Source organism: Thunnus maccoyii, chromosome 3 (assembly GCF_910596095.1).
Source record: "Thunnus maccoyii chromosome 3, fThuMac1.1, whole genome shotgun sequence".
Classification (NCBI taxonomy): Eukaryota; Metazoa; Chordata; class Actinopteri; order Scombriformes; family Scombridae; genus Thunnus; species Thunnus maccoyii.
The window spans coordinates 32,130,686-32,153,309 of NC_056535.1; the positions used below are offsets into that span (position 1 = coordinate 32,130,686).

General features: G+C 40.5%; 1 protein-coding gene across 1 annotated transcript in view; it reads right to left on the minus strand.

Annotated features, from left to right (window-relative positions):
• The window catches only part of ptprt (protein tyrosine phosphatase receptor type T), a 289,634-nt gene that overhangs the window by 180,621 nt on the left and 86,389 nt on the right, over window positions 1-22,624 (minus strand). Inside the window, exons 9-10 of the mRNA XM_042406727.1 lie at window positions 802-917; window positions 321-501 (exon numbers count right to left, since the gene is read on the minus strand). Coding sequence (XP_042262661.1) covers window positions 321-501; window positions 802-917 — 297 coding nt within the window. The remainder of the gene's footprint in view (window positions 1-320; window positions 502-801; window positions 918-22,624) is intronic.

The window sequence follows — 22,624 nt, forward strand, 5'->3', positions numbered from 1 at the left end:
GTACGTCCTTAAAGGCGCTAATCACCACACCTTTATCTTGTATTTTATGTTGATGGAAGTCTGAGTGTCTGTGGGAGGCCAGATCTCCTTCTGTTTATTCTAAGCAAACTGCTGGTGCTGCCCTCAGAAATGTAAAATGAATCATTTTCCGTGAGCCAGAGGGTTTCTCCCAGGAGAGGCTGCCCAGACACCGAGTTTCTGGAATAGCTAAAACTGCCGTGAACTGCGTGGTTATAGGTTGGAATAATACTGTAATATAAAGTTTACTGTTAAACAATTTAAATAAATTCTTTTACAAATTGTGTTTTTGCTGCACTCACCATCCTCCTCCGTTTGTTTGACTATCTCCTCACTCTCTTTGCTGCCTTCAGGGTTGGCCAGGACCAGCCGCAGTCTGACCGTGACGAAAGGCCTCAGCCCCCGCAGAGTATAATGTGACGATGTCTGGATCAACTCCTCTGCTGCAAACTCCTGCTGGTTGAAAACATACTGGTACTGCACCTGGAAACCAGAGGGAGAGAAATGACATTTATTCCACTGTGATTTGGTTAAAAAAAGACTAAAGCAGAGCTGCCCTTATGTAATGCACTTAACCCTGTAATGCTTTGGCATAACTGCAAGGTTTTTTTGAGGTTTTAATTTTCAGTGAATCTTTTACATTAATGTATTTGTATAAATGCAAGTGGTAGTTGACCATTTTACATGAAAAGGGTAAAGGTGGAGACTAATTTATGTCCACAAAATGTAACTTGTAGCTCTGAGTTTGTAGTTAAAGCATAAACGGTGGCTAGCTGTGCATACCGTCAGATTGTAGCTGTGACAGCGTGTCACAGCGTACCCGAATGTCTCCCATTGTATAGTCAGCTGCCGGGCTCTGACATCCACCACGTTGACGTTTTGGGGACCGTGGACTGGATCTGAAGGAAGAAGAATGACAGAAACAAAACTTAGGTCTTCAGTGGAGCTTCCATTACTGGTGGTCAGGTGGAGAAACTAAATCCAGCAGAATTCAGATAGTCAGAAACCCAAATGTGTTCATTCTGAAGTGTTGAGGTAAGTGAGTCAGTACAGACATGAGTGGCTGAGATTTTGAGAAATCGAAGACAAACTTGCATACAGACGATCACACACCTGGATATTGTTATGATCATGTATACAGGGATATGAATGACCATGTTTCCCATTGTTACATGTAAATACCACATCCTGAATATGATTTAAAACAGCATACTAATGTAAACATACTCTGAACTTAACGGTACAGGACAGTCTTTCTACTGTCTCACCACAAGGCCATTCAATTGTCCCAGAAATGTTCCTTAATGTTTTCAGTATTGTGCCGTCCAAGTCTGTTTCTCTGAAAACTAAAATGTTATTAAGCCAAATTTATGGGCTTATTGGACAGTTGAACAAAAACATATTCTTCCTAACTCACTTACTCTTGCAGGAATGTTCACATCTAACAGTAATTTGGTTCAGTGCCTCGCTAAAGGCCACTCTGATGGGACATGACAGCTGTAAACACATTCACAGGTTCCATCCTTTGATCTATTAATTACTGGACAGTCTGTCTGAGCACTCGGTACCATACTGCCCAGATTCACAAGCCACAGATTACTACAGTTATAAATGTATTGACTGTTTCTCCAGACATTTGGAGTAGTTATGACTGGTGCAAAACCAAAAATGCATGTACTCACACACCAACAACAGGCTCAAACCCACCCACACACACCCACACATGGCCAAAACAACCACACACACACATACACACACACACACATCATTGTTCCAGCCATATGTTAGGCTCTCATCCCCACGTTTGTGTATCACGGCTGACTGTACACTAACAAGCTTGTTCATTGGTGGCAACCAAAACAGGTCACCGCATAATTAGAGAAGCTATATTAGCTTCACTTCTCCGATGAAAATTAAAAGTTTGCTCACAATTTGTGTGATCTGCAAAATCTGGAAAGAACAGACACCTACACAGGAGAGCTGAGTTTTGGCACTGAAGTAAAAACTCATTCGTTATGTCTGATAATTGTTGGAAGGAAAAACTTGGCTAATCAATTAACGACATTTTAGGGGATCCTTTTGTTCTCTAGAACTAAACACTGATCCTCGGGCAGGATTGTACCCTCAAAGCTTTAAAATGTAAAGTTTTAAAACTCATTAAACCTTTACAGTCAAACCCCTGCAGATAAATAACTTCATTTTTTAGTTGTATTAGACTCAGTTAGAGGGGAATAGAACAAGTCACCCTGCAGAAATAAGTAAAACACTGAATTGATTGCATGAATGTCTACATTTTATCTTTGATCCATGAATGTTGAACGATGGAAAACTTCCCCTCAGAAATTTTAATTGACTTAATTGTATTGCGTAATTTTTCACTTTTTCTGTCATTTTAATAATCTTGAAAATATCATTAATTTTTCTAGTGCAGTAAGTGGTTATGATTTGCTGTTTAAAATGAAAAAAAGACCAACAAATGAATTAAGCTCAAAGACTTAATAGGGCACTTAACCCCTGTTGTGACCCCACATATGACAGCAGTTGAGTGTATTAAAAGATTGTTCAAACAAGCTACTTACTTAAAATGTAAGATCAGCCTAATAAGACTAAGATTAGACGACGGCACCACGGATAAGCCATATTAGAGGCCATCTGAGACAGGAGACCAGTTTCAGTTGTCTGTGTGTGTGTGTGTGTGTGTGTGTGTGTGTGTGTGTGTGTGTGTGTGTGTGTGTGTGTGTGTGTGTATGTTTGTGTGTGTGCTTGCAGAAGGGGAAAAGCTATAGGTTCAAGGATGAGAACAGAACTTTATATTCCTGCAAGTCTGAAATATCTTGCACATTTGTATTTTTCTTTGTGTGTGTGTGCACTGCATGTGTATGTTTGTGAGTTTGGTGCAGACTTGGGGCTCCCTGGGGTTCCTTATGGTTTAAAGAGTCTGTGTTTCTACTTAAAAGACCAAAGCCGATAAAATAATCTACCCTTTCTGGATAAGACCGCCGCAGACTGACATTTGGCAGCCAAGAAAGCTGCAGGGGGGAAGTGATATAAACAACGTATAACCCAATCCTCAGGTCAGCACAGCAGGCAATATGCTTTCACACAGCCCACATACTGTCCCCAGAAAATAGGACTTTACTAGATCTGACTGAGACTGATGCAGATAGGCTGAAGGCTTCCTCTTGCTGAGTTTCCATTTAATTAAAGAAACAAATCTGCAGGTCAACACCTAGCAAAAACTATTCATTCTGACAAACAACTCTTATATCAACTTTTAACAGGTAATATGATTGTTTGTCTGCCTGTTTTTTAAAGGCGCTATATAAATAAAGAAAGATATTATATTGTCTGGCAGACACCAGGACATTTCACAAAATGCAGTAAGCAGAGCGGACTGATGAGAGATTTCATCATTTGATGATGAAAACAGACAAAAACTTGATTACAATGTCTTAAGTTTTGATTTTATGCTCAAAAGGTCAAATTAACTTAAAATGTTAGTGATAATTATGATGTATTTATTTTGTACCAACAAGCTAGAGAAGGCTGATTTACACAATGCAAAAAAAAAATTAAATAAATGCGTAAAAATACAAATCTAACCTTGTTTCTAACCTGATAGTTTCAGGCCCCACAACCCTCAACAAGACAAGTGAGTTAGAAAATGGATGGAATATGCAAGTTATTAGCTATTATTTATTAATTATTAATGAAAAATTGGTACAGTAGATGCATTTACCGACAGCCTGATGATGTAAAGTGCAAACATTTTTAGCAAAAGGACACTCCTGTGTGAGATAAAGACCGAGGAGGATCTTGTTTTCAGAGTCAAACTCCGCCAGAGAACAAATGTGAACTAACCTGTAATTATGCATGCTTAAGCAGATCAAGTGATGTACCTATAATGAACGCACACACTGTAATTCCTCAATTACAGAGACATAATCACTCATCACTGAGCCGGAGTGAGAGACAATGAAATAACCTGTTTTTCCCCAAGAATAGCAATAAATCAAAGCTCTTCTCACTGCAATGCTTCTCAGTTCTGCAAAGACTCAAATCATGTTAAGTAAATCAGATTTAAGCTCAGAGGTCTGGAGAGGAACAGACCAAAAAAAACAACAAATAGCATCCAACTAAATCCCTGCACTGCTACCACCGGCTTAATCCAGTAGTCTTTCAGTTGGGAATCAGGGAGGCTAATATTCCAGATAATCTGGCTAGCGCTCAGTCAGAACTCCTCTAAACAGATTGCTAATTTCTGTTTGAGAAGAGGCGGGGGTAGGGGGAGGTAAATTCAACAAAATGAAACTGAATAAGAGAGCAAAAGAGCAGAGATTCAACCAGTCATTAAAAAATGATGTTTGACATTAATTATCTTAATTAATTAATTTTAAGCTAATAAGTGTAATGTTTTAAATACAGTGACTGGCCTTGCTTAGGGTACAATCATATCCAAAATTAGCTCTGAGATTATCATCTAACTCCCAAACAATTCTAAGATGTTGTTCCAACTGTGGCCACTATGTCAAAACTGCAGCACAGCACTGTTCCCCAGGGTTTGGTATGCTACTGTCTTCCTCTTTTTTTAAATTCAAAGTCATTAAAACACCCTTAAAGTGTTTTATGAGGACTGCAAATGGAGAAAAAGACAGCGAAATAATGCAGAAAAAGAGTATAGAGGAGAGAGAAAAGGAGAAGTGTTGAAGATGGAGTGGGATGGAGAGAGAGATGTGTAGAGAGGCAGGAGGAAGAGAGAGGCAGGAGAGGTTATTTGAATTATAACTTTGTTTACATCGTTAAGTTGATGATGGTGTCTCCCAGGCTGCCCTTGGTCGTGACAAATGCCAGATTTGCCACATCATCCATCTGATTTATTCTCTCTTCTTCCTCACCCCTCCCTCTCTCTCCCTCCATCCACATGCCTTATTAATTCTTCTTTCCTTCATCCATTTTGACCTCTTCTCTGCAGCCATTCTAGTACTCTCTGAACCCACTTCAAAGCACATCACAGACAGATAATGATGTGGGCACCAAGAGAGTGACAGACAGTTTGTTTTTACAAATAGTGACAGAGAAAAGAGTTCAGAAGAAGTGGGCTGATGTCTGAATGTGTAGAAATATAACAAGCCGGATGAGAGGATGGATAGATGACTAATGGAGTAGGAGGACGGGCTGATCAGTGGAAGGATAAATGCAGCGACGCTCACAGATGGAAAGAGAGAGGGGTCAGTTTTTGTATGCATGGAGGAAGAACAATCATACACCTCGGGAGGGACACGGACCCAGCGCCGGGTGAAGCTTCCACCCCTCATTAATCAGTGTGGGTCAAGGGTTGGCATGTTAGCTATCACACACTGTGAAAGGGCATTTTAGATGGCACAGCTGGCGCACAATGTGACAAGGCCAAACATTGAGGCGTGTTGCAGCCAAACGTGGCATCCCTCCCCTGGTGAAACAGGGGATACAAGTGAACCTTGATACGCACATTAAAGGGACGACAGAGGCTACAGCTGGCCAGCGGCTCGCTGGTCTAACACTACAAAACGATACGGACTACAGTTGGCACCGGTCTGCAGATAACTAGCATCCAGATTGTTGCTATGGTGCGGCGTCACTACAGTACAGCATCAACCCAATATGTGGCCTGCTCAAATCAGTAGTCGACCATTGGCTGCAACTGCTGTTAGCAAATAACAAATGAATATACTATGAATATGCTTTGCTAGAACTACCACATTTCTTCAAGCCCCTTTGTTTACAACTTGCATGTGATTATCAAATCTTTCAAATTACTCTGATGTAGTTTTTCACTGTAGAAAAAAGAGGCAATCCTGGTGGGAATCACCTAAGTGCGCATATATTTTCTTTGTGTCTTAGTCGAGACATATGAGTAGATAAATCTAGATGTAATGGATAAATAACTGCACCAGGAGCTACAGCGCACACTGTGGCAACACCTTTGCTGTGTGGAAGATGAAAACGGGAGGATCGCCACAACAGTTACATATATAATAACCCAAACGCAGGTTTTTTAGCATTGGGATTGACTTCTCTACAACTCCGGGTTTACCTGTCTGTGATCATCTACACGATCCTGGCTGACAAACATATATTCCGGTAGATAGTGTTAATTCCCTGCTGATTTGACCTGAGGTAGAGATAAAGTTGTTTTGCCTGCCTTTGAAAGTACTTAAGGGCCTATTGGATGTTTTGGCAGGAATATATCTAGTTCAGGCATGAGCCTATAGTGAGGCATTGTGTTTTGGGATGCCTTCCTGAATCTGATGAATGAGCAGTAGAAATGGAGCCATTAATCCAAAGACTTAAGGGAGCCGTTCCAGGGAGAAGAGAGGAGGGGAGGAAAAAGGAGGAGTGGAAATCAATCTTGCTGCCTCCCTATGCTCCTCATCCCTCCTCTGTGTTGCTCTTCTGTTCCTTTTCTTTTTTATTCTTTCCTCATCTTCTTATTTCTGTCATGTTTTCCTTCCCGTTATTAATTGTTTATATCTCATTTTTCTTAATCAGTTTTTTTTGGCCTCGTATTTTTTTTCATGATGTTTTATCCATCTGTTCTATCCCGTCTCTCGTTCGTTCCTCTTTGCCCTTTTCCATCTGCCTCTTGTGCTCTTTCTCCCCCTCTCGCTATCTCGATCACTCATTTACCCATCACGTTCCCCACCGGTTTTTGCACACTTACAGTCATTGCTCCTGTCTTTTGTGTGACATTTCATCTTAAATTCAAGGTCCTCTAACACGCATTAATGTTAATTTGACTTGTATAGATTAAATTTCCTGCCTCTCTAACAAGTTGAAAAATGCCTTTTTGGTAAAAATGACATTTGTAAACTGTCTTGACAATCCTTTACTCACCGGGAAAGACTTTCATGGTGACGATTAGAAAACCTCTATACGGTGGACAGCTGATGTAAATACAAACGCTCTAGCAAGCTGCACCTATATGCACAATAAAACTACTACTATTACAGAGCACATCAGTCCCTGTGGTGGAAATGAACATTGGTATTGGACATAAATTGGGAGTTGCAATTGTCCAATAAGAACACAATCCCAAGGATACTTGCTAAACATTAAGCCTAATGGAGCACATTTGGGAACATTGGAAACTGGTGAAGGATTACATCCCTGTTGCAGCTCTAGTGACTCCTAATCTGTCTTCCTACACTGTCTACACTCCCAAAGGCCATGGGGGAATGGCCATTTCAAGGTTGTGAAAAGAGGAAAATAAGCTTAAAAAATATATATACATGCAAATTTTGAAGGCACAAATGGTCAGGAAACAAATTGCATGACAGGGTGATGTACTGTAGTTGTGTGGGCTACTCCAATAAGCTTACTGTATGTACTTCAAAAGCTATAATTGCACTCCACCTTTTTTCCGAGTGTGAACAGAAATAGCAGGTGCGCTTCAATACGCCCGCATCGACTTTGTCCACATGACCCGACGACACATGCTGGTCGTTGCAGTTGTGCCCTCAAAATAGATCCCTCAGTCTATTTCTCTCTCTCTCTCTCTCTCTCTCTCTCTCTCTCTCCCCGTGGCCTTTCTTCCTCTGCTGCTCTCTCTCTCTGTCAGCCTTTCTGTGGTTTTGATTCCTTCTCTTTTCTGTATTCACAAAGACTTAAAAAGGCAAAAAAAACTTTAAAAAAAAAAAAAAAGTAAAAGACGAGTCAGTGTCAAAGAAAAAACGCAGAAAGTTTCTCTCTGGGAGAAACACGGCGGGGACAACTGTTCAAGGCTGTGTGTGTGTGTGTGTGTGTGTGTTTGTAGGGAAATTACATATATTTCCAGAGTTGAACCGGCCAGAGGCTAGAAACACAATTAATAATAGAGATCCTAACAGCCCCCGCCACTACAACATACACACATATACACACAAACAAAGAAAGACATATATACACACACTGGTTTATCTTCAGCATTAGCTGTGTTGACTATTGATACGTTGCAGAGGTTGCACTTTCAATCTGCATCCTCACACCGAAGAAATAACAACACATCCTCTACCCAAACACACACACACACACACACACACACACACACACACTCAGAGTCAATCTCTCCTATGATGATGACCCTCCGAGGCAAACAAGCAAGATCAGACGAAAACCTTCATCGGGGCTTTTGCCCTCCTTGGCTTTAACAAAACGGTGTGTGTGTGCATGTGTGAAGGGTTTTACTACACTGTCCAATCCCTTTTAATACCTTTAATCCTTTCATATAAATAACACATATGAGCCCACATACAGACATTCCCTCTTCGCCAAAGCATTTAAGGACATTCTTAGATTCACCTCATTAATATAGATAAACGTGCGGTGTGTAATATTTCATCACCAAAGCACCCTCATCATATTATCAGCCTCTTAATCATGACAGCTTTGAGAATGTCATTAAATTGGCTCATTGCCTCCACACACACACACACACACACACACACACACACACAGACAGAAGATCTACACTATTGTTCTTTTCCTTAATCCTTAACCTACACATGTACAGTGAGATGTAACAATCAACTGCACACAAACAAAGAAATAACCAAAAAACATACAGAGACAAAATTCATCCCCAACATACACAACAAAAGTAGCAGCAGATAAGGCGACACCATGAAGACTTGTGACTTGGGTAAATCGGATTAAATCGACTAGTAGCAGATGCCTTTTTAGTGGATTTTAATTACGTCTCCCTGCATGGAACCAACTACCGAGAGTTAGACCATAACTCACAACATCTGACTCATCGGAGGAATTTATTGAACTTTGGAGCACAGCTGAAGCCTGTTTTCCCCCCGAGATTACCAGCTCTCAATAGCAAGATGTAAAATAACTTTATCAGGAGGGAAAATTATATGAAATATATGTGTATGTATATATATTAATGTCATTTGATTCGATTTTTTTAAACTAGCATATTGATTTACAACTGCAGTCAGCAGAGGCAGAATTGCTCATTTCAGTAAGCAGTATTGTGTTTGTTATGTTTTATTATTATACAGTTTGATTTCAGAGGGGCTCCTTTCTTTTGAAGCTATTAGCGCTTATGCTAAGCTCCTGATTTTTACTGCTTTTTAATTCAGAAAAGAACACAAATACAACTTCTATAGCCAAACATGACCTATGACCCTCTTAAAGTGGGGTAAGCTGGGACACAATGCTTTATTGATATCTACCGGGGCTAATAAAGTATCCTATCACACTACAGCTATTGAATGATCGCAGTACTGTGACATCTTCTATGGTTTCCGCCGGAGTCTTTTAAGGAGGATGGATATGAGATGAATGTAGTGTATAGTGTGATATCATAAGCAGCAAGAAGAAGAATGCTCTGAGCCAAAAACCACACAGTAATGTAATTCAAAATGGAGCAGAAAGGAAATCTATTTCAAATCCTGCTTTATTAATACCTCCTCTGCCTACAGGCAGGGAAGGGACAATTGAGTTGTAGCAATTTGCAGAACGATGTGGGCCAGAGAGGGGAGGGGAGGGAGAAAGGGATGCTGACAGACGACTGAGCGAAGAAGAGACTGAGACAAAGAGGTGAGATGAAGGAAAAAAAGAAAGAAACTATCTAAACGGACGGAGAGCAACGCAGCGAGGGACGGGAGAAGAACGTGAGTAAACATAAAATAGTGTATTAAAAGTGATGTAAAGTCAAAAACAGCGCTGATAAAAGAAAGTATGGAGGTGAAGGAGAGGAAAAGAAATGGCAGACAGAAAGTCACGGGAGGAATAGACAGAAACAGAAAGGGCCAAAAGGAAGATTTAAAGCAGCGATATAATGAGCCAATTGATGGTGAGGCCCAGGGTTAAGCACCTGAAGCCAGCCAGTAATTGGCTGAGAATGACAGAATGACAGACAGAGAGATATAGACTGCGACCTGGAAGGAAAGAGAAAGAGGCAAAGACAGAGAGAGAGAGAGAGAGATGGAGGGAGGGAGGTGCCGAACGTATTCATCTTCAGTTAAAAAATGTCATTGTGGGCTGGGAACGTGTAGGAAAAGATGGGAAAGACCTGAGGGCTTAGAATAAAAGCATGAATACGGCTGCTCCTTTCAATAATGTCACTCAACCAATTATATCCGTAACCGTCAGATTAAATTATGAAAGAAAAATGCCTTTTTTTCTCTTCAAAACTCCTCAAGAGATTTTCATCATGTTTTGTGATGATACTTCCGACGGGTCTTGTGTTATGAATGATCTTTGAGGATGGATCTCTTTTTTTTGTAAAACGTTTTTCCCTTGATCACTAAAGATCCCTTGTAGGGTTTTTCACAGGGTTGTGCTTTGAATGACAAAAAGATTCATAACTCCCGGTGCCATGTTGAAGAGTTTTGGAAATTTCATCCATTGTTCATTATTACAGAGACCAAAATTAATCTCCATGTCTCCAGTTGATCTTTTGATCTGATGCTCAATACATAGAATTCACTGTGTTTCCATAGTAACATAATCTATACAAGTCATCTTAACAAAGATAAATGATTATAATAGACATAACCGGTGTGATATACTCGTATTTCCTTAAACATTTAAAGAGGTATAAAGGATAGTCAGTCTCAAAAAGGTATTTTGACACCTTGGGTCAGATCATCAGGAGATATGAAAGCGTGTTTTCTCAGTTGAAATGATCATTAACCTCCCTGTTGTCCTCGGGTCAATTTTGACCCAGACAAACTTTTACATATACCAGTCTGCCATAATCCATCAACATATTTTCCTCTGATTTCAACTATAGTTAAGATAATTCATAATTTCTTAGTCAGGATACTGTTTTGAAACCATTTCAATTGTTTTGATGACAGCACATAATCACACCTGTTGACCTCCCGGGTCAAAATTGACCCGAGGATAATGGGAGGGTTAAAACATGTTTGAATCAAGTCAACCGCTACCCATTTAATGCTGGCTCTAAGACTTCCATATCTGCACTGTAAATTGGAGGTATTATTAGAAAGGTCAAAGAAAAGAATTTCAGATGTTTTTTTTGTTTTTTTTCATTAAGCTGAAGTATTCTGTGGATATCTGTAAGACAGGGTTAAGTGTAGGGTTAAGTTACTAAAAATTAAGCAATTTAAAGTGAAAATGCAACTGAGTGTGTTATCAGCGTAGGAATAAAACATCAGCAAATTACCTTCCTAGTTCATCTTTTAATTCTGATTCTCTGCCGCAGCCTTATGTCATGCCGTACTAACCATTCCTGTCTCTGCAGATCCTGATCTCTCTCTCTCTCTCTCTCTCTCTCTCTCTCTCTATCCTGTCAGCATGGCCTCCCAGGTTTGTGTCCTGCTCCAGTACTTCACCTGACCTGTCACCTGCTCCCCATTAGCTCGTTTCTCACAGCATATACCGGTACACCTCACAGCCTCACCCAGATTGTCTACTATGCCTGTAGCTTTTTTTCTCTTCTATCTTTTGCCTGCTTCTTTGACCCTTTGTCTAGTTTTTGACTTCTACTTCTCCAGCTTTCTTTATATTGCTGACCAAATAAAAACAGTTTTACTTTTACAGCCTCTACCTGCTGTTACACTTTTAGGTCCATGTTTCAGTCTTCCACACCGTTGCAGAGTGGGAGCATTTAAGCTGAAAACAACAAGGGTCCAAGAACCGAACCTAGTGGGACACCACACCCTGTATGAGGTTTTATATGTTGTCACCCATAACAACAGCTGAGTTCTGATATAAAAGTCAGAGAATACCAATTCAAGATTAGCAAAACTCAGTTTTTCCAGTCAGACAAGCAAAACAGAATGGCCCACTGTGTCTCAGGTAAAGCTTGAAGGGCAAGAACTAAATAATCACCTGCATCATTTGCCAAAATTAAGTCATTAGTAACTCTGATGAGGGCAGTCTCAGCGCTGCTCTGATCCAAACTTAAACTTGAAGGCAATTAGTTGAGAAGCCAAAACCTTAGAAAAGACACAAATTCAAAGAAAAATAGCTTTTCAGAGATTGGTCCAAAGACATGTTGTTTTGAATAAGGGGAGGATGTAGATGTGTTTGAGAGAATAGAGTAGTTAATCTATATTATATATAATTTATAATAGCTGGACCAACTGTTTAAAATAATTGTTTCAGGAAGAACATCTGAATGACATCTAACAGGCAGGTGGATGATTTCATATGAGGAATGGTTTTAACCAGAACTGGTAAAGTGATGAGTTTAAATTGGCTGAGATGAAGTCAGGAAAAAACTGAAAGGTCACGGGCAGCAAGTCGGACATGTAGTCTCACATTCCCCTCATAATAATGAAGAAATACAGAAATATCTCACATTCTTTCATAGATGGTTCAGCGCTAGGTAGAGGAGAAAAGGTGAAAAAGTGAAAACTTCACATTAAATCAAGTCTGGAGCTACAGCTATTACTGTCTATATTAGCCTTTTTAATAAATCTGGATTCTACGGTGATAAAAATATATTTATGGCAAGTAAGTTCATATATTGTGAATATACAGTATAACTATACTGTATATCTTTATTCGTTGGGCCCAGCTGAAACATTTTTTACATTACAATAATTTAACATTTTACCAATCTGCTACTAGACACGACAACATATTGTCCTCCGTTAATTAGCAATTGCAGGAGCTTTACAACCTTTGCAAATTCTCAGTTTCTCACATGTGAGATTATAGTTTCTTGACTCATCACCATGTGGGCCTATAAAATGTTGGCACTAGTACTGTGACTCAACACTAAAGCATTAACATAGGGCACCGCAGCCACCAATCTGCTGCAGAAACATATTATTGTTCCTTTTGCAGCATATCAGACAAACATAAACACATTTATGAGTGTTTAAGCATTGAATTGGAAACGCTACAGCCATGATATGCATATCAATGATGGATGCACATTAAATACTTACTTTAAAATCAACATAAACTGCTGCTCACTCATCATATGTAGAACTGGTTATGTTGGTGCGCATAACTATTATTAATTACCATGACTGTCTGCATTGGTGGATATACTGCCATAACTGCCACCTGTATTAACACAGTCCCTGACAGCAGATGAGACAGTCTACAATAAAGTCCCCTCAGGTTTTAATTTTAATTACCACTAAAAGACTGATGTGATTGGATTCTCCCCATCTGGAGCTCATACAGTAAAACTGAAATTTGATGGCTTGTTTTGACAGAGCTGGAGTATCTGTCTTTTAATGCTTGGCTAGCTAAGCAAAAAAAAAAAAAAAGAGAGAGAGAGAGAGACAAAAAGAAAATCCTTCTTTCAAAGTTTAAGGGCAAAGTTTGTTTGTTTTTTTCCTTTTCTTTTAATGAGTTATTTATTTCGTGTCTTTGTGGGTCTGCTGATCGAACAGACAAGAGGAGGAGACTTGTTTGTCTTTGTGCTGAGACGCCTCTTTTCAAATGTCACAACACTGCCACCACATTGAACAAGCATCTTACCGCACACCCACTGTGCCTTTGTGGGTATCTGTGTGTGCATGAATCTCTCCTTAGTGTAGTGTGTGTGTGTGTAAATGTACACCTGTGTAATACAGAGTCTAAAACCAAGGCCATTAGAGTCTTTGTGCTTTCCTGTACTGTACGCGTCTTTGTTTCTGCATATGTGTGTGTGTGCTAAATGTCAATGATTTTTTGTTTTTGTCCAAAGCCTTAATGGGGAAGTATTGACTGATGTCCCACAACATGATTTCCCTCAACTGGAAACACAGACAGCAGAGTGGGATTTATTGAATCCTGCTTCTCTTCAAGAAAAAACACAGAGGCCGAAGTTTGAGGAGAGAGAAAGAGGCAGAGCTAATGATCCCGCCATCGGCTTTTGAAAGCTGACATGCAAAAACCACAATAAAACTGCAAACTTCCCTCTGCTACTGTGATAAGTCTTGATTTCAGAGTGGCTTCGGGTTGACGAGTATCCACTGGAAAGCTGCTAATCACTTGTGGGGCTGAGCCAGGTGTTCAAAACAATCAAGAATGTTAAATTATCTGACAATCTGACAGACTTTGTTCCACTGTAGTCATCTATAACAGGGGAGTTTGTTGTTTGCAAATCAGGAAACTCAGATTTTAAGGACTATCTGCTGATTCATTGCTGAGCAACAAAGCATACATCCAACCTCACATTGTTGACTGTACAGGGGGCAGACAAGTAAGAGATAATACATCGACTTACAATAGGGAAAAAGAGAATACAGTAAGTTTAAAGTTAACCAAATTTAATACTACAATGGTGGGTAATAATGGGCTCTATATTGATGACTGTAAACATCTGTAACATCTGTCCCAGTGGGTTCGTTTCAACTTTGAAATCTGTTTCTCTTTCCTGATGCTGTTTCTCTGTTTGCCATATTTGTCTTGATTTTTCTAGACTGACACACAACATCCTCAAAAGGTGTTCATGTTATTTGTTGTACCTACTGCTGATGTGTCATGGTAGCTACCAGCAAATGATGGAGAGAAATGGAGGGTGAGAAATTAAGAAAAAAATGAAATCTCACATTTTCATCACGCAAGACATGCGTACAGTAGAACATAACCTCGATTGAACGAACTACGCAGCCACTTTGAAAGGTCTTCCTTTCATGTAAATTCTGATCTGTTGTTAGCGCTGATAAATGCATACAGTGTGTTTATATTATTCACCTTGATGATGAGGCGGCGGGCTAGCTTTCATTAAAGCTCAACAAAGCTCTCATCAGCATTTGGCTTTTATCCCATCCAAAATAAACGTCGGGCCCAGATCCATCGCCACGCCGCGGAAAAAGAAAAGAACGGACTCGATTTATCATGCATGGATTTCAAATGAGAGACAAAAAAAAAAAGAAAAAAAAGATTGAGTTTTGGGCTGGCAAAGAACACAAATTGGCATATTTTGAAATTCTTTTCTTTCAGTTCATTTCAAAAGGTGCTTTACTGTCGAGGAATAAAGAAGCACTTATTGCCAAAGCAAACACAATATGAGCAGATGCAGATAGCAGCGATGGCAATAAGGCAGTAATAATGTCTCTCCCTCTGTCCCTCAAACTCTATCTCAATCCCTCCATCTCATCCCCGTCTCAATTCCCGTCATTCTCTCTCTGATGTTTCCTTTATTTCTCCTCACATCTCTGATTTTGTTTCTTTCATGTTTTATTTTTCTTTCCCCCCTTCTTCTCTCCATCATTCTTCTCACCGTTCAGTTTTTCTTTCTCTAATCATCTTCTTCTTCTTCTTCTTTCCCCGATTTTACACACAAGTCTTCCTCCCCACCCCCCCTCCCCCCCTCCCTCCTCCTCTCCAACTCTCATCACTAGTTAGAAACTGGACAAAGAACAGAGAGGTCACTGAAGTCTTCTGGCTACTCTTAATGAGCTCAACATACACACACACACACAAACTCACACACACAAAAGAGACGTACAACATATTTTTTTTACACAACAAGATGTGTACTATACACTTGCACGTACACACAAAACTGTCCTCTAGTGGCTCTTGTTATCTGCTCTGGTGAGTAAATCCCATTCATTTTTGCTGTATTGGTAAAAATGTGTGTATGTGTGTGTGTGTGTGTGTGTCCAGCTACACAGTAATTAGAATGACAGAGAGCCAGTCGAGCATGGAGCACACTACTAATGTTGGCCAGATTACCTGACTGTGTGTGGCACCAAAGTAATGATGCATTGATAACCTGTGTGTGTGTGTGTGATTGTGTGTGTGTGTGTGTCCTCTAAATTATCATGTGACTCCACAATGACACATATGAGGTCTGGTTAGGTTTAGGCACAAAAACCACTTGGCTAGGTTTAGAAAAGAGATCATGGTTTGGGTTAAAATGACCACTTTTTTAAGGTTATAGAAACACGTGGTGTGGTTACCTTAAAGCGACTAGATCTTTGTTGTCATGGCTACAATAATAAATACCGATTAACTGGATGTCACGATACATCCGGGTCATATCTACTAGTGTCTGTCACTCAAATGTAACTATATGTTGTTTTTGGGTGACTGACGTTACAACCTACTGTGTGATTTTTCTTAGGAGGACAGTCTCAGGTGGCCTCCTCAAAAATATAACAGCAGCTACAGAGATATCATGATTGGTCAGCTTTGTGTGTGTGTGTGTGTGTGTGTGTGGTATCTCCTACAACACTCCCTCCCTTTCTTTCCTTTTATCCCCCCCCGGCATCTCTCCCTCTCTCTTTCACTCTGTTTCAACTTAGACGTTCGGTCAGTTCAAGCACAGCTAAGCTTGTGCACACACACTCCAGGGTTCACAGAGATATTGTGTGTGTGTGCTTGTGTGTGTGTGTGTGTGTGTGTGTGGACTAACAGAACAGAGGATAGAGGAAAGGATGAGGGAAGGTCCGCCTCATATAAACACACAAAACACCCACAAACACACACAGTCGTGAGAACCCAGTAAATCGACTAGTAATCAACTTCTAACACACAGACAGACACACATACGACAAACACTCCCCTATGAAGATATGTTGGTTGTTATTATTGTGCCTTCTGATGGGATATGCAAGTTGAGAAAGCAATCATCCTTCTGCCTCTGAATCAATCACACACACACACACACAAAATCACACAAATATTCAGCCCATCACTTAGCTTCGCCTTGGAGTTGTGTGTGTGTGTTTATGTGTGTGTGTGTGTGTGTGTGTGTAACTCTGGTTGTTGTTAGTTTACTTGTTTACAAGGATCAGCAAAGAAGATGAAGTTTTTGTGTGTGTCTGTATTTTTGTGTGTGTGTGTGTGTGACTTTTCTACTGCTGAAAACCGCCATGCAGTAATGACTCCTCTCACTGGGGATCAGACAGCGTGAATTCCTGCCTGCCACCTCCACCTCAGTGTGTGTGTGTGTGTGCAATGTGTGTGTGCATGTGTGTGTTGGCAAACCCCCTTGTGTGCTCATTTATTAGCCCAGAGATTGAGGCAGTGGGCGTTGGAGTGGGGAGAGACGGTGAAACAGAGTAAGCAGCCGAATAATTTCTCTCTATTATTTTGATGTGTTTTCTTACAGTTTATTGTAATATACTGCAAACCGCTTTGGTAATATTGTTAATTTGTTGGACAAGTCATACAGATAAATCATCCTGGGACCTAGACTCAGAGGAAGAGAGGAGGAGGTGATGGAGAGAAAACTGGAAATGTTTAAAGATGAACCTCTCGGTATATAACGCAACACGGTCCGATAGCAGTGCAAACTACAGCCTCCGAAATTCACCACCGAGCTTAATCAACACCTCTCTTGCAAAGTCTCAGCAGAAACTAGTAAATAAATATAAATAATAAAATATTAAGCATGCATAACTTTTGCACTGGTTCAGTCTAGCTTCTGCAAAATGCTTGAAACTCTTAAAGCACTTTCAACTGAGACCCTGCAGTCTTATGTTTCTTCTTTCTGTTATTTTTTCTTCCTTCTTCTGTGTTCACTGACCCACCAGTACCCCCACCGGGACTCCCCGGCGTGACCCCGGCCATGGCTTGAACACACCGCTGAGATACATAGAGGATGAAAGAGAGCCTTCTGCATCATGTTAAACTGCTTGGTACTGTATGTGGGAAGCACAAAATTAAAACAGCTTGAAATTTCCAATAATACTTGAACCCTTTACCGAAGCTGATGGACTATTTCTTTCTTTTTTTTATTCATTAAAGGGGGAAGCCTGAGGGAGAAATTATGATGGGAGATAAAAGAGAGTGATACAGAGAGAGAGAGAGAGAGATACCAATACCTGAGGAGAGGAGAGGAGAGGAGAGGAGAAGAGAGGAGAGGAGAGAAGAGGAAAAGTGAAACTCTGCACTGAAAGCATCTACAAAACATTAAATTTCAACATCATTTGTTTTTTTTTATCATTTCTATTTCTGACAACTTAATTATGATGAAGATTTTGTTCTGTTAAGCAACTCAAACCACTTTTGAGGTTCATTAAGCAAAGATCATAGTTTTAGTTAAATATTAAAAAGGCAATGATGACTTCAAGCACGAGGCAGGACACAGGACGCTTAACATCAACTAATTGCTGCCTGGATTAGACGAATGTAATAAAGTTATTAAGGAGGAAAGAGAAAAATATGTGAAGAAGAAAAGAGAACACAATAGATAGAAAAGACAAGATGCAAAGGGGAAAAAAAGCAAGGTTCAAGAAGACACAAAAAGACATAAAAGACAACGCTAGAAAAGCAACAAAAAAAAAAAAAAAATAGCAGCAAAGAGACGACAGTTTGACCTCCGCCAAACTGACTCAGTTGTGTCTTATTGAATTTTTCTCTCAGCAGAGGGAGAGAGAAAGAGAAGATAGAGGCTCAGACAGACACTGTGACACACCGTTAAATGAACTGATACAGCAGGTGGATCCGTTTGGGGGCATTTTTTGGGGGGCAGAATTTTTTGCATCCCAAAAATAGAGACCTCAGTAAGGGCTTGACTGTAACGCTTGATGAAATCTGATGTGTGTGTGTGTGTGTGTGTGTGTGTGAAGTATGGCGCGAAGGCCACATCTATAAAAAAGTGTGATCAGCGCTGACAGCCGGATCTCTGTTGGATGATTCCTGGTCTCACAGCCCCCGATAGATCACATCCTGTCCCTGCGTACATCACTTCCTGTCACGCAGCGGAGGGAACGCTGTGCATCATATGGAGGAAGGGGGTGTCTGTGATGCTTGATGTATGTGTGTTTCTCCGTATCACCGCTGCAGGGATGTTATGACGTATCACGTATTGTTGTAATTACTCGTGTCTTGGTCATACACGCACACGCTTCTATACCTAGAGTACTGACAGTTTAATGAAGCTCTAACGCTACAAAGGTTATACTGTTGTTATTTTTGTCATTGAACGCAACAAACAAACCGACTGACCTCTCTATTTATCTGTCTCACCTTTTTTTTTTTTTTTGTCATCTATCTAAACAGCTCCTCTCTCCGTTAATCTGTTTCATGCTCTTTTTGTCGTTCCCTCTCTTTTTCACTCTCCTCAAATGTCTCTCACTCGCTGACACCATCAAGCGGGCCCTCTCTCTCTCTCTCTCTCCGTAATCACCAATCAACGAGACGGCAAACTCACAATCACCACGGCAACTCGTTACCAGCTTAACCTGCCGCCGCTGAAACAAACGACCGAGCCTCTGCCGTTCTCATTACCGTTAGCATCGTTGTTTGATTATGTTTTTTGTTTTTTTTTTTTCTTTGCCCTTCCTGTTTATGAGCACTCTCCAGCAGTTATTTGTGGCGTCGCGGTGCTAACAAGAGTGATGTGCCGATGTCAAGACGGCTGCAATCAGCTTGTTTTCTAGAAAGGTCACGACTCAGGAACATGAGTGGGTTTGGCGCAGTGTGAATGAACATTACTATTGAATTTTTTTTTTTCTCATATAAAGGCTTTCATTCCATGTACTCATTAGTTGTTGTTTTTTTCCTGTTGTTAAGAAAGAAAGAAAGTTACAAAAGTACTTACTGTACTGTGTTCCTTTTGCTAATCTTTATCTTCTCTATATAAGACAGTTATAATGCAGGGCTGCACACTAGAGGTCTTCACCTTTTTGTCATTTGAACTGGAAACACTGGTCAGTAAGAATCTCGAGCGAGAAGAGCTCAGATATTGGAGGAAGAAATGAATGATAACAGCCAGGAATACTGATTGCAGCAGGTAAGCATTACGAGGGACAGCTTGTCAGATTAGGTCGCCTCATTGAACGTGATAAAACGTGGCGGGTGACTTGTTTGAAAGGAAACCGGTGATTGAAAGACTTGGCGGACAGTCTGCGTGGTGTTGGGGCTCTGCCATGAATATCACCTCCAAACCATCAGACCTGCACAGTTTGTTTCAGCTTATGAGTAGCTAAAAGACAGCGATACCTGATGATGATCCTTCAATCCCACACCGGCACAGGTTGCACAGTGTTCAATACTTCACAAGAAAACAACAAAGATACTTATGACATAATGATACATTTAAAAGGTAGACATGTTTGGCCTGTTGCTATAAGTCATGTCAATCATGTTGTTAGGGATCCACCATTCCACTGTATCATGTTTTTGGGGAATATTATATTATAATGTCATAAAATCTATTACATCTTGTTTGTGAGAATAAGAATAGATCTAACTGACAGAATAAAGCACAAATGCACATATACACGCACCTTTGCTCTGCCCTTCACTGAGGGAATAAAAGCTCCTTATAGTCCAGTGTCAAAGATGGCCGACTCTGCCCTTTGACCACACAGTGAGGCCTCTCCACTGTCACATCTCTAACTTGAAAGCAGATTGTTTATTTCACTTTTAATTCACTCAAACTTAAAGACAGTCAGAGGGCCGATGACTCTGCTACAGAAATTGCAAAGACTTCAGACTACTGGACGCTCTCTGGTTCAAAACTCCACACTAGCTGGGAAATTACCATAACTACTACTGTGGATGTGCGATGGAGCAACGCACTAAACTGCCTTTGTGTGCAATTTGATCAACTGTTCTCAGCACTAGGATTAAACATGTCATAGCTTCCTGCTGCTGAAACTTCTCATTCCAACAGATGTATGATTTAAACCGAATGAAAACTAGCTTGGCGTAAGCAGCATTTTTGCTAGCTCAGCTCTGTATAGTTGACTGGTACAACTTAACAGACCTCAGTACACCAGCACAGTCTCCTAAATTCAACATACTGTTACACCTGCAACAATAAAGTCCAAATCAAGAACACAGGCTTAGGAGACCTGAAATAAAATCTACTTGCTCATCCAACACTTGAAATTTGAAATGATGAGAAACCTTCCAACACAATTTCTGTGAAGATGATTGGAAAACTATCAACAGATGAGGCATCAGCTGTCTGAAAGGTCACTAAAATAGAGATTTCAGACATGACAGCTCAACAAGGACCGAATTAAAACTGTACTCTCTCTTCACCTGTTCATTTAGTTTTGACAAGCATATTAGACTGATTGACATCTCCTCCAGAGGTTCATTTAAACAGAAGCCTGTCACAGCATATTTAGTTGCTATAGTGCCTATAAGGTAAGATTACTGTGCATGTAGTGATATATGAGTTATTAATAATAACGTTATATTCTATGTAGTCTTTTTTTAGTCTAATATTTTCTTTTCTTTTGGTTTTATGCCCAGAAGAATGATGTAAAATAAGCACAATCAGACTGTTACAAGTTAATGTATCTTCAAATTGAATAATTCATGACATGAATAATATTTCAGATAAACCTAATTTGACTTTCTGAAGCATTTTTCTTTATTATCTCTGGCTTGATTCCTGTCTGTATTTATGTCCTCGGTTGCTTTGTGAGACATTTTGAGACAAATTTCTCTAAGAACGCCCTCCAAAGAAATGTGATTTGACTTAGTCCACCACACACACACTGAAAATCAAACATTCACACTGTGAGTTGAGGTGATGAAAATCTGCCCACTTTTCATCACTTGTCCAATTCAGTGTGCGGTCCTGTGTTACCGTGTCAGAAAATGCAGCTTTCAGCTCTAATCCACTCTGTTCACCTCCACTGCTTCTACCAGAATAAAGAGAAGAGCCACTGAGAACTCTTAGCCAGCATCCCTGCTAACTTAACCAGCAAAAGTGCCTCTGTCTATGTTCTTCTTCCTTTTCCTTCCTTCCATAATCTCCTCCTATACTCCCCACTTTCTGCTCTGTATTTTTTTCCTCTGCATCCTTTCACCTTTGACCTCACCTCACTTCCTCTCATCCTCTTTTGTTCTTGCATCTGTTACATCCTTCTTCAGTGTTATCCCTCCTTTTTCCATCCTTCCCTCTTTTCTCCTCTACTCCCAACAAACCTTTTCCTCTTTCTTTACTCCTTAGCTCCCTTTTCCTACCCATCTTCTCACTATCTCACCCTCTCCCTCCCTTCTGATCCATAATCACCACCCCTATTCCCTCCAGCCCTTCCTGCATCCTTCCCATCTCACCCTTCACCCCTTCTTCCTAATCTCCTCCACCTTCTCCCTCTCCCTCCCTCTCCCTCCACTCAGCTATCCTCTCTCCTCTTTGACCTCCCTCTTCCCCTCCCTCCATTCTTTTCCCGCCTCCCCCTCTCCCACCCATTGTGCTTAGATATAGAGAAACAAGCGTGTTGCCCTGGAAACAATGCAAATCGTCCCCAACAGGCCAATTATCAAAGAGCACCAATTAAAGCCGGACCTGTTCCGTTTAATGGGTTTGATCTTATCTGCCTTTTGGATACTGCACTCACACACGCGCACAGCATCTGCTTAGCCGTCCCTCTTGACCAACTACCACAGTTGTTAACTTAGTGAAAGGGAGTCTAGGTGTGTGTGTGTGTGTGCACAGTGAGAGAGAGAGGAGTTTAACGTTGTGCGTGTGTGTGTCTTTATATCCAAATGTACGTGTTCATTTGTGATGTTGTGTACTTCTAAGAGGCAGACTGATGCCAAAGCGATTGGCTCTGTTCACACCAAACTAACAAGTATGACTACGATCTCACTCCGCGGAGAGGGGGCGGCGAGGGGGCGAGAGTGCATTGCTTAGATAAGGTGAGAGAGGGAGAGAGTACGCTGGTGTATTCATCCATCACATGTGGTAATCGTCTGGGTCAATTAAAGACACTTTCTCTCGTCTCTCAGACCTTGT